The sequence below is a fragment of the Pieris rapae genome, chromosome 20, assembly GCF_905147795.1.
Source record: "Pieris rapae chromosome 20, ilPieRapa1.1, whole genome shotgun sequence".
Taxonomy (NCBI): domain Eukaryota; kingdom Metazoa; phylum Arthropoda; class Insecta; order Lepidoptera; family Pieridae; genus Pieris; species Pieris rapae.
In genome coordinates this window covers 7,967,771-7,981,280 of record NC_059528.1, presented here as the reverse complement: position 1 = coordinate 7,981,280, position 13,510 = coordinate 7,967,771, and the positions used below count along the sequence as shown (strand labels likewise).

General features: G+C 30.9%; 1 protein-coding gene across 1 annotated transcript in view; it reads left to right on the top strand.

Annotated features, from left to right (window-relative positions):
• Window positions 1–461: 461 nt before the first annotated feature.
• The window catches only part of LOC110999017 (tubulointerstitial nephritis antigen-like), a 41,810-nt gene continuing 28,761 nt past the window's right edge, over window positions 462–13,510 (top strand). Inside the window, exons 1-3 of the mRNA XM_022267892.2 lie at window positions 462–712; window positions 10,492–10,637; window positions 11,711–11,891. Of these exons, the coding sequence (XP_022123584.2) occupies window positions 702–712; window positions 10,492–10,637; window positions 11,711–11,891 (338 nt within the window). The 5' untranslated portion in view covers window positions 462–701. The remainder of the gene's footprint in view (window positions 713–10,491; window positions 10,638–11,710; window positions 11,892–13,510) is intronic.

Here is a 13,510-nt window from a genome sequence, read left to right as displayed (position 1 = left end):
AAGATCGGCAACGCACTCGCGAGCCCTCTAGCATCGAGAGTGTCCATGGGCGGCGGTATCACTTAACATCAGGTGAGCCTCCTGCCCATTTGCCCCCTGTTCTATAAAAAAAGAAGTTTTTATTTACGTACTCACTTTAATGAGTTGATTTTTATCATTAATTCAGTCTTTTATTATACTTGTTATAATAGTATGAATAAACATATACTGTACGTAATAGAGTAATTTACCGAAAAATATACAAATGTATTGTATATATTTCTTAAATTGCACTATTCAATAGACAACTTCATCTATTTCATGGTTCACTACTTCAGATGCTGATTGACAATCGAGTTCCAATGAATTGTATCGGAATAAACACGAAAGCTACGTAAGCACATGAATCATGGTACAAAAATTAAGCCGTTACATATATCTTTAATACAAAACATGTATATTTACACCGCGTTATTAAATCAGGTGTTAGTTGGCGCCAAGCGCAGTATCAACTCGACTGGCGCGCTTCACTGACGCTCAAACGTCAAGAGAATTTGCCGCGCAAAGTGACGATTGACATTTTATTTTTCGAATTAATAAATTATTTCCAGCCGGTATGATTATAATGGGGAGATAGATAATAATATATATTGTTTTTTAGGACGTTGGTTATTTTTGCATTTTCGAACTATTTTCTTTGGTGTAGTGAAAGAAGAGTCACCATGGCAAAGACGTGAGTATATTAATATTTTACATGTAAATTAGTTCTTTCATTAAATTTAATTTACATACGGTCAATACCTAGTGCGGAAAACTTGTATTGTACACGCAAATAAACTTATTTGCTTAACTGAAGACCAAGAAATTAAAATGCACATCAAGCACGTTTATTTATAGAACAAAGAATATTATAAATATAATAATATAAAATATATATAGATATATATTATAAAATTTTTTATTCTTTAAAACAATTAGAATTTCTTTAATCAAAATTGAGCAGTACTCAAACTGAAAAAAAACGATTATTTAATTTTGTATGTAATGTAATCACCAATATTTTTAAAGTTTTTTTATACAGCCGTATAGAGGATTTTTTTATAATGATACTTTTACACTCAAAATATTTATATTTGTTTCTTCCCATTTTTACGAATCCCGCCATTCCTATCTGCCCTGTGCCACTCTCTACCATATACCACCTGCTGTTTCCTTTACTTGGTAGAGGATCCATTTATATTTAATTTAAATAAAAATAACGATCTAAAAACTTAATAATGAAATTTAATATCTTTTAATGGCTGACATTTTAAGTAGACAATAACTGTTTTGAGTTTCCGTTTAAATGCTATTTCTTTGATTAAAAACCGTTATTTTACGGTTTTATAATCTTCAAATATACATACTATAGAATTTATTTATTATCCTTTATGTTTACAATGACGTAATGATGCGTCAAGTAAATTATGACAATTAACATAAGAACGAAACACCTTGGCAGAGTTCTTGAATATCGTTTTTGAATGTAAATTGTTATTACATTCATATCGTTATAAACATGAAAGTACTTAACAAATTATGACTTCAAAGCGAAGCCTTATTGAAGTAAAATGTTTGTATTAAGAGTAATAATAGTTTTAGATACTTTTTTCAATTATATAATTAAATTAAATTAGGGATCTAATAAAAAAGTATCTGGGTTTCCAGATCCGAGTCGTATGTACATCGTGTTATATAGTTTCTATATATATTAATATATTTAGCAAAATTAAAACGATAATGTATAGAAGATTCTATGATATTAATTTGTCTTTTAAAACACTTTTGAATATTTATTCACAATAATACATAAACTTTTTATAATGTCAATATAATATTGACTATAATGCCAATAAATAAATACATGTGTTAACAATTTTACATTTACGGCCAGTTCTCAAATTAAGGGCGTAGAACGGTCAAGAAGAACTGCTAATAAACTCTCTGCTACTCTTTTTAATCGCCAAGTTAGCCAATTAAAAAAAGGCTATTCGTCTCAGGCCAATATTACTTATTTATATTTCTATTTTGGCCAGCCTACTTCTGACACAGTCGATATTGTATTTATTTATCCTTTATCGCCTTATACAAAAACACACATAGCAAAAATAAAAAAAAACAGTTACAAAAGTTTGTATTTGTATTTGTTTTTTCGAATGAACTAGTATAAATTGGGCATAAAATACGATATGATGGATGAGAGTCGCTTCGCCACTAGGCTAATCCTCATTTAAATAAGGGAACATTTCACAGACTACAGACGGATATTTTTTATCTGCAGTGCAGAAATCAATCAAATTACCTTGGCTTCATTCCGAATTACAGATGTGTTATAATCTAAATTTTATCAGCCATTAGAAATTTATTGTTTTGTTTTGAAATAAAAAAATAAACCCTTGACCGATTTTAATATTTTAAGTGGGCTTTTATGTTCGTTTGTTTATGTCTGTTTTATTGTTTGTGGTACCTAAGAGGTGCTACACATAGCAAACATTGTAGATTATTGGTTAGATAAAAACACGATTAACTGTCTTGTTTTTTTTAAATAAATTATTACTATTAAACACAATATTTGAAGCATAATATAATTTTAAATATTTTTACAATTTGTTCAGAACAAATCAAATCAAATCAAAATATCTTTATTCATTTAGGTAAACATCTACACTTATGAACGTCAAGAAAAACTAATTAAATTAATCGTATATTTACATTTACCACCAGTTCGCAAGTCAAGGGCGTAGAGCGGGTAAGAACTCTCCGATGTCAAAACCATTTTGATTACGAACTAGGCCTGAATGTCGCTCTCATAGAGATCATTTACTGGTTTTTTTGCCTTCAATCATATTAAGTATGTTTATTACAATAAAACTTATATTTTATAAATATACCAGCCGAGCGTTAACACGCTTTAGTGAATAAAATAAAGCTATAATTATATAATACGGTGGTAGTATTCCTCCTCCTCCAATCTCTTGCTGGAGAGCGTCTCGCTCCCGACCCTGTTCTGGCAGCACTATACTGCTGCTACTCTGACGATATCCAGCCAGAAAATGGATGGCGTCAAAGATCTTAGTCCTTTAAAATACGAATACCTGACCTATTTGCTTTCCGTAGCTTTTGGTAATAACAACGCATCATTATAGAATGAAATTACAATAAGCACGATAAAGTAAATTCACCTTTTATTATGGAACAGTTGTAGATGTATAATTTTAAAAGGCTGGCAACTCGTGAGCCTCCTCCTCATTTATTCTATATTTTTTATTCATTATGATTTTATGTATAGATTCACGTTTCGATTAATATATTTCTACGCTTGAAGTGCTTTCAATCGCGTTTATATCAAAAGGTTATTTCATGCATTCAAGAGAAATATATTTTTTCATTGAATAATTAAAATTATCTTAATAGGTCTTTTGATCTTTATTTTTGTATAATTGTTTTTGTCAGCATAATCACGTATTTGGTCTAAATGGAAACAGATAAGAAGACGTTGTGATTTTCGTTCATCGTTCGAGCAAATGTTAAATCCGCACTTCAGGGATGAGAATCGCACGCTGAAGACACTAGTCCAACATCGCTAAATGCTCTTACATATTTTTCTTATAACGATCTGATGTTAAAAATATTCACCAATGTGCTTACTCTATCTAACAGTTGCAGACCGCCATTTGAGGTTATAAACTTTTTCTTGTTTGTTGTCTATTTTTTTTTTGCATAGAGCATAAGTCACGCTTCAATGACGTAAAAAGTTTTGACTTGCGAAAAGTTTGTTGAACTCTATTTATATTCTGTGGAGCTTTTTATATCTATTTTGATTTTTTGTTAAAAACTGGACCTAAGTCGTGTTAATGTGTCTGGCACCGGATTAACGGTAAAATAAAATTGACATATCTATTTCATGTTAGCTGTTTAAATGTTACAATCGTAAATTAAGGTGGCTTGCCAATTTTATGGTGATTTAAAATTTAGATCAGTCACATAAACAGTAAATTTTAAATAACAAAATATAGTTAATATAAATCAATGTTTATTTTAAATAACAAAAATTACTATCTAAAACCAGCTGTCCACTGAAGTATTTCAGAACCAATTCGACTAAGGGTCCTTCAAGAAAAGTGCGTACCCATTTTACCCAAAAATGTGATATATGTATGTATTATATATTTATATACATATATATAATATATACCATATTGCTTGGAAATATAATTGGAATCCCTTCGAAGTGTATGGCCTTATCCATCTAGACTTCCGTCGCTTGATCTAATTGGGGTTTTTCGAAAACAACATTCCCAGAGTTGTACTGTAAAAACATGTCCATTCTGGGACATAAATACAATTTGAAATAATTGCTAAATTAACGTAAATAGTTGTATTTTTAACATAAGTCCTTCAACATCGGGACTATATGACAATAAAGTTTCAAACAAATAATACTGTGTTCACATTTTTTTAGCCATTTTTTTCTAGTTCTATCTGTTTTTATTATTATGGTAATCTCTAACAGACGTAATATTTACATATCGAATTTCTTATAGACGAATCACTGATAAGAGTGTTTACACACGTATAACCTTGAGATGCCTTTGCAATGTGACGTTACAGGTATGCGAATTTTAATTGCTATATGGCAACACATGACGTATAACTATGGTATTTTAAACGTTTATTGGTACTGCATCTTCGGATAAATAAATTCAAATGGTTATTCGATATTCGAATAGGGATATTTTTTTTGAGGTTTTATATCTTTCATTTTGTTTATGACACCTCTTGGTGGTGTCAGAGACAGAAATTGTATACTATTAGAATGAATTCTTTAAATATTAAATTATTAAAGATACTTTGTGATTATCACATAGTATATATTATGATGAGCAGTTGGTCTATTATCTATAAAGTACATAGGGAAAGATAGATAGGTGATAAATCCTAACAATGAAGTCTGTATCGCAATCGCTATTACAAGTTATATACAACTGAACGTTTTTAAATGAGGTTTCTGCCGCGCAACAAAACTTCGTACAACTAGCTGCATACTGAAGTACTTCCAAACCAATTAGCCCTTCACAAAAGAACGTACCCATTCTTAAAAGCTCGCGAACCTTCTGGCATAATCTATGGTCTAATGGATATCTATGGTCAAATAACATCAAGTGAGCCTCGTGCCTGTTTACCCATGTTCTATATATATAAATAATTATATATATATTATAGTGCAGGGGTTTACCAAATACATGCCACATAAATTTTATAGTTAATATATTTCTTAAAAAAATGTATATCTTCCTTAATTATCTTTGTGTTAAATAGGCTGGTAAAAACTTATTTCACCACATTTTCAGTAGCCACCCGTACCCACGCACTAACGCCCACTTTGGTGACAAACACTTAATTGTATTTGATATTCGTCATAAGTAAATAAACATTAAAACGTTGTCAAAACAATCATAAAAATTCATCCATTGATTTTATTAAATTGAGACTTCTAGATTAAGTAAGTCTGCTTAATAGGTAAGCAAACTATGGCTCCTGTGTGTCAAACATGTCATATTTAATACCAAGTTTCATTTATGAATATGGCACTTAGACCCAAAGCTAAAATTTTGAATCAGTGAGGACATACTGCTAGAATTCGTAAATTAGAAGCTCTGTCCCGAAGGACCAAAATACATGTTTCTTTTTTGTTATGTTTTTTTTAATAATATATCTGGTTTTATTTGATTTAAATTATTAAATATGATTACTAAATATTCAAATGGTTATAATTCGCTTGTCCCTGGGAACAAAGTCACAAAAGCAAGTCAATTTCATTTCACTGTTGAAACATAATTATGGACGACACAGTAATCGCACATTACGACGGTAATTTTAGAATCTAGAACGTAATAATTTATTGACACTCTTTTTATTTTTATTGACACAATTTTTTCATTCATGGTTGTTGCGATCTATTTCAGGAAAGTTTTCAGAAAAATTGTGCACAAAATAATATTCGTAGATAATATTTTATAATAATTTTTTTTCAGAGGAAGGAATACAAAAATGAGAAAAAAATTAACAGGCGTCTCCGGGGCAACCGTTTTATGAGATATAATTTGTTGAATTACATTAGTATGTTCTGTAAAATATGCAACAAAAGCTAATTACGAAATTAGAAACGAACCAAATAATGTATTGCTTCAGCGTTTCAAATTTGACAATATTTATACAAGTGTAACCGCCTTGTACAACAAGAGTATCCGGTTTCTTTATAGCAACGCAAGTAAACATAAAATGTGAAGTACCTAAATACTTCATTAAATATAATTCATGTCGATTGCCTCAAGAAAAATCGCACCCGTGGATCCGGTAAAGGCCTGTAGAAAATTAGATCTATAATACTGGTAGTCATCAACATTTCAATAGGACTAAAACCCTTATCCGCCCTCTAAAAAAAGTTGGCGTGTCAAACATGTTTGGCGCGTAAAATATTTTTTGGTACTGTAGAAATCGTCATCTACCCAAATAAGGCATAAAAAATAAAGGATTTTTGTTATCTTCAAAATTTCATTTGTAAAAACATGTAAGATTCGTTGAACTCATTTAAAATTCTGATTCGCTTTTTTGTAACAATTCTAACGGGTACTGTATAACAGTATGCATACAGATAAGTAAATTGTGAATAAGATTACCTAAATTTCGGGTGAATAAGCTCACGACATCGTCTGTATGGGTAAACACCAGTAATCCACGACATATATAATATATGAAACCATACTCAATGGGTCTATTGTTTAACCACAGATTATTGTATCTCTTTTGCTGTATGTGTGCTGCAAATAGATGTCATGTGACAAAGGCGAATTTTGGTTAAGAACAACATAAAAGAGATGTCAGAGTACTACCGCTGTGCAAGTCATAAATGTCAACAAAACATAATATAAGTAGGTAGTAGTATCGCCTCTAACGTAGCTATACACTTTAGACTAGAGGTTCCCAACTTTTTTGTCACATGCCCAATCTTAACATTTCTAAAATTCTTGTCCCCCCCCTGATACATAAACACTAATTTATAATTAGGTCGAACGGTGAAGGAAAATATCGTGAGGAAACCAGATTGCCTATGCCTGTGCCTAGGCTGATCACCTACATGTCTATTAGATTGCCAAATGGTCATGAAACAGATACAGAAATCTGAGGCCCGGACTTTTATAGCTTTCTTTTAAAGTCTGTTATATAACTGGGCTTATCTATGAATGACGGTATAGATTATCCGCCCGTCAGATATATTTGCATTCCTTATCAGAAAGGTCGTAATCTATCTGCAACAATAATCTGCAATGTCTATGAATAGAATAAAAAACAAACAACAAAGTGTCACTGTCGTTAGTTATTCAAATAAAACTCGACATCAACGAAAATCCACAAAACGACTTTTGGAGATTTATTTTCCATTCAAAATATCATGTTCGAAATTTGAATACGGTTATAAATTTTGACACTTGACGTTTAGTATTTGAATGATTTATGCGAATGTCAAGCTTGGCAATGCCACATAGTTAAGCAGCTTAACTTTAATCTTTTACCGGTTAAAATTTACCTGTTTGCTACTTTAAAGTAACAAATTAACTAGTGCACAAAAGTAATCTATAATAATGTCGCTTATTACAAATAATTACAGAGTAGGGCTGGCAAAAAAACTAGTTACCACCTTAACATTTTGTACCATATTCTTGCAATAAATAAATAAATAATTATTATTATTACCGGTTTTCCACAGATGGACTTTTTATTTGTGCATTTAATATTCGCTCGAACGTTGAAAGAAAAGATCGTGAAGAAACCGGCCTGTCATCGACGTGTTTAGGCACAGGAGGCTGTATGCCTACTTGCCTTTTAGATTAACAATAATAATTTATCATGAAACACATACAGACCTATAAAGGTTGTAAAGCCACTGATTTATTTTTATTACAAAGAATTAATTGAAGAGTATGATTAAGTTTTAATCATGTGACTACGGGACTGGCCAGCTAAACTATTAGTATTTCTGATATCATACTTCTTGTGGAGAACATGTACCACACTTGATGTTGATCAAGTACCTACATAGGCATAATTTACTTGTTTTGTTTAAAGTAAACATAAAAATTATATTAAAAAACTACTTTACTTTGTCAACTCATAAATGTTGTCCATCCTTTTATCCTTGGACTCATTCCGCATATGTTTCAAATGAAAAAATAATTCGCCGAAACGAATCAAATAGATATATGCCGTGCGAATCGTACCACGTGTAGTTGCCAATTATTTTTATTTCTATTTATAGATCTGATGACAATGACCTATAAACAGATACACGCATCTTCATTTCTTCATTAGGGAATCGTAGAAAATAAATTGCCATTGTTCGTGTGCCTTCTAAGTACCCCAGGCATGCCATCATCATATTTGTCTCCAGAAGAACGCGCCCTGGTCGAAACTCAATGATATCCAGATTTAACATTCTGCAACTAATTTTTCTTTAGTTATAAATTTCTAAGTGGGTTTTTTCTTTACTTTTTTGTTTGCCTATAAGTGCTTGTCACATAAAAAATTGTATTTTATTTTTCTTGTTCAAGTGCGCCAAGCGTTGGCAAGCTTTTGTAAATAAAATAAATAATTTAATTTATGAATCACGTATTTGTTTCGTTAGATGAGTATTTATTTTATTTATTTACAATTTCCTTAACCTACAAAGTTATAATAAAAATAAAAAGTTCCCTCCTCTCCTTCTACACATCGGTCGTTACTATATAGTTTTTATGTTATATATTTAAAGTATATAACAATATAGATTGTTATCAAACCAGTATCCAATATGGGACATTTTTATTAATTAATAATTTTTTTGTGCTCTGATTATATGTCTGTTGCATTTTTTTTTAAATCAAAGTTATTGATTTACAATCTTATCTTTACGATTGAAGGAAAATAGGTCGTTGTACTATAGATTGTCAAGAATTGCAGATATGGTCCTTTTTTGTATTATATATAATTATTTCATTGGTATAGATAAAATCTAAATGATACAATATAATCATTACTGATTATCCCTTTCGGGAACCCCCTAAGATTAATAACAACATTTTTTTCGAATACCGCTTACATTATTTATATTGTGGACGATGAAAGGTTTTACTTAAGAAGTTTTGGAACAGTATATTCAATGACTGACAGAAAAATATCGAGTGGGTGGTGAACTGTTCTTCCTAAAGGAAGGATCTTAGATGGAACGTTCGTCTATCACAATACGAGAGAGCGTACATAGAAAAGAATTAATGGTTAACTCAAAAATATTTATATCTATTGAATTTTTGTCTAACACTATTATTCTTTGAAACATTTACGACGACATAAATCATTTGAATTAACCTTATCGTGTGTTTTAAGAAAACAAACGTGCAAATTTAATGACGATTTTATTGCAAAAACCCGCGAAAACTTTAACAATGTTATAACCTGCATGTGTGCCTGCATAATTAAGACTAAATACATAAGAACCAACCTTCCTCCACATGCTACATTGATTACGATGACGTCATACCCCCTAAACGCGCTGTCGAAGTATTTCTCGTAGGTCATAATATATACATCGCGATATTTGGGGATAAGTCCCAATAATTTGGCCAGTCAACGGCCTGAAAGATGTTCAGCCAAACAGCTAAGCAAATGACTTGGATCGATAACGTATCATTACTTGCCTAGGCAAGGCAACAGGCTAGCCTGTTGATTGTAATTTAAATTTAATTCCACTTTCTGCCACTCTCAAACTCGATATGGAACCCTTCAAACTGTCAATATGGCGTCGGCAAACCACAACTTTGATGGTGGTTTCCAAAATTTCATGAACAGCAACAAGCAGAATAAAGAGCAATTTAATTTTAAGTGAAATATTTTTCATATCATATGTTTCAACTTCTTTATTTCTGCCAAATAATTAATTTTGCGTACGAATTGCCTAAGCATTAGCCAGCAGCTTTATAAAATTTTGTAATAAACTGGGGAACACCCCATTTGCCCCCGTTAGGAGACACTGGTTTAAATCGTTTATTCGCAAAGAAAGTGGTCAATTCAGATTGATTAAATTAAAGCAACAAACGGCCATGTAAAAATAGGCATGCATTTGTCATATTATCATTATGTTATTTATAATTGTTGTCAAACTTACGGTCTTAATAAATTTGCACCTTTATTTTTTAAAATGAAAATTATGTGTTAATTATTATTTAACTAGTATTAAAAGTGATACAAGTATGGTCATCGATAATGATTTAATAATCTCAGTTACGATATGAAAAACAGAAAGATAATAAATAAGAGAAAAAGCATTATGCCACAATACGTGAATTTGTTAAATCCTAGGACGGCGAAGCATCGTTTTAATTTCAAGTTTTTTCCGTATTAGTGGAATAAATAGATTTTTAAATGAATATGTCTTTTCAGATTACACATAGTATTATTCACCGCGACCCTATCAGTGGTAGCAGCCTACCACCGCCCTGACTTACCACCGGGGCCGTACTGCGGTCTGTCGACGAACAACCAGTGCTGCAGAGATCGGAAGGATGACTGTTCACATAAAATACTTGGTATGTGTAGTACTATAATAGCATGTTTCAAATGAATAAACTTAAAAACGGTACGATTAAAATATTTGTTGTTTCATAACAATCCTACATGTTTAATAGGCGACATTTATTTATTTATTCACACTTCGTTGCAAAGACAAACAAATAACACAATACGTAAAAATTACAAGGGATGCAACGGGCGGCCTTATCGATAACAAGCGATCTCTTCCAGGCAACCATAGTAAGAAAAGAAAACAATTAATAAAAAATATTTATTTATTGAAATATAATATAAAATCAACGGTTGGAAACCGGGACAGGCCCCTAAAAATATTTCGAAGTTAAACGCCAGCATTTAAATGTTGATTAAATTGCGTATTTTTCGTATTAGCGAGGAAAGGACCAGCTGTGGGGTATCAAATAATAGTATCAATAGTATACTGGTACTATCTGGCTCAATTTTAAAATCAAATTCAAATCCTTTATTTTAATTAGGCCTATTTGGAAGGCAAAATTACAAGTTGTAATAATAAAGAAGTTGCCTCTTTCAATAGGAGAAGAATGTATAAACGTACTTGCAGTATTAAACAGTTTTTGAAGTTATACATCTTTTGCGATGCAAAAAATGAAGAGAGTGAGTTTTTACGATGCGCGCGCACACCAACACCTAAATTCGACATCGTAGAGGTCTAGGTGGCGTGGATAGTGATAACTATATTCAAGTTGTATATTCTAGTATTTTTATATGTAGAACGCGTGTTTCGTAATAGTACAATTAAACAGTGTAAATAAATAAATATTAGATTGGTTTAGAATTAATTTCATATACGACGGTGATAGTATTTACTAATAATTTATTTCTTTGAATTAAATCTTTTTGATTAATTTTAATATTTATCGTTAATCACTATTGCATTTTAGGTTTTTTTTCCGTACGCCAAAGACGTATAACTTCTATCGCGTGTACATTAGTACACTGTATACTCTTTTTTACTATATTTTTTATACATTGATTTGATAATTATAATATCTATAAACCTAGAAAAATTTAAAGTTCATTAAAATTAATTAATTTTATTTATTCCTTTCAGATACTCTGTGCTACTGTGATGAATTCTGCAACCGAACTCGCGCCCATGACGACTGCTGTCCAGATTATGAAGAGGTCTGTCTGGGCATCCAACCAGACCCCGGTTTTCTCATCCAGCCATGTGAATATCGCAATCGGCAGTACTTCCCTGGGGATAAGAGGACAGACAACTGTAATACCTGGTAGGAGCTTACAAATTATTAACACAATTAAATATATATATATTAGTGTGCCGTGTGTGTGTATAAGAGAAAACTTTATTACAAATAATTTAAAAGTTTATAGAGTACTATGTATATGAGTTAAAAATTTCTAAATAACACTTTTTTTATGTAGTGTTGTAGTATTGTTGTTTTTTTTATGTAGTGTGACCCCCAACGGGGTCATGCCCTAGAGGGGGGCAATTTCATTGCTAAGCTATTCAAAAATTTAATCTAATTATTTGGAATATTATTTTTCCTATTACAATTTGTTTTGTAATATTTACTTACTGTTTTTCGTTAATTTCACGGTAATAATAAGAACATTTTTTTAAATTAAAAGTTATATATGTTCGGAGCAAAATTTTAGAAAGACTACAGGGGCACGCCACAAAAATGTATCTAAAAATATTCTTAATTCATTTTCTTACTTCTTACTTTCTTAATAAAATAAATGTTAAATTATATATGTTGGGAAGCATAGTTTTAGAAAGACTACAGGGGCACGCCACAAAAATGTACCTATAAAGGTGTCTATTCAAATATTCTAAGTATTTTTTTATAGTAAAAGACTATGGTTGATTAAATAATATCGCGATACAATACAATATACAAATAGAAAATCTTGAGCAATTACCAACACGTCGACTGTCATATTAAAATTCCTTCAAGTAAATAATAGTTACAATGACCTACATTTGAGTTGTTTTTGGTCTCAAAAAATAAAATTAATTGCCCCTTGCCCTTGAGATCTTTGTTTAGAAGACATAAATATTTTACTCGAGTTTATAGGTTGAATGAATAAAGCGTGAATAATAATAATTATAAAGGTACCTGGGGCAAGGGCGGCAGTAGAAAATAGCGTGTGCAATAAACAAAAAATAATCGCGAATAATTTGAACAATAATTGTTAAAAAAAGTATTTTTTTTCTATTTGCGTGGGGAGGGCATTGGCCAAGCAATGTCCAAGATATTGTAGATGCATTGTTAGTGTGTTTCCATGAATTTTGGAAACAGTTAAGAAAAATTTAACCTATCTATCTCTCATCAATTCATGAAAACTGCACAAAAATCAGTTTCCGAGTCCTTTGCGTTTATAAGTCAGAGACTGAGGGACAAAATTTTACAATATTTAATAACAAAAAACCTGAGAAACTCAAAACGGGAATACATAATAAAAAACGAAGGATGTTAATAGCGTCTTGCTATTTATTTTTAAACGTTAAAACCATAACTGAACTTCCACAAATACTTCAAGATCATCATCAACCAAACCTGTTTAGACATTCTCGAGACAAACAAACAGGAATTTATTTTATATATTAATAGATATTGTACCTAATACTAATTACAAATAATTTTTTGCAAGGATGTGTTACGAAAATGTTATGGTACAATAGAAAGTTCGCATATTCTGCCACACATAATGGCGTGGAAATTTGTCTCAAATCGTAAATTATTTGTAGTGATATAATCATAATATTAAATTTTTTTTGTTATCAAATTAATATATATTACTAGCGGATCCGACAGACGTTGTCCTGTCTACACGTCTTTAATTTCAAAATTTCAATTTTTAATAAGCCATTTTGATGAAAATT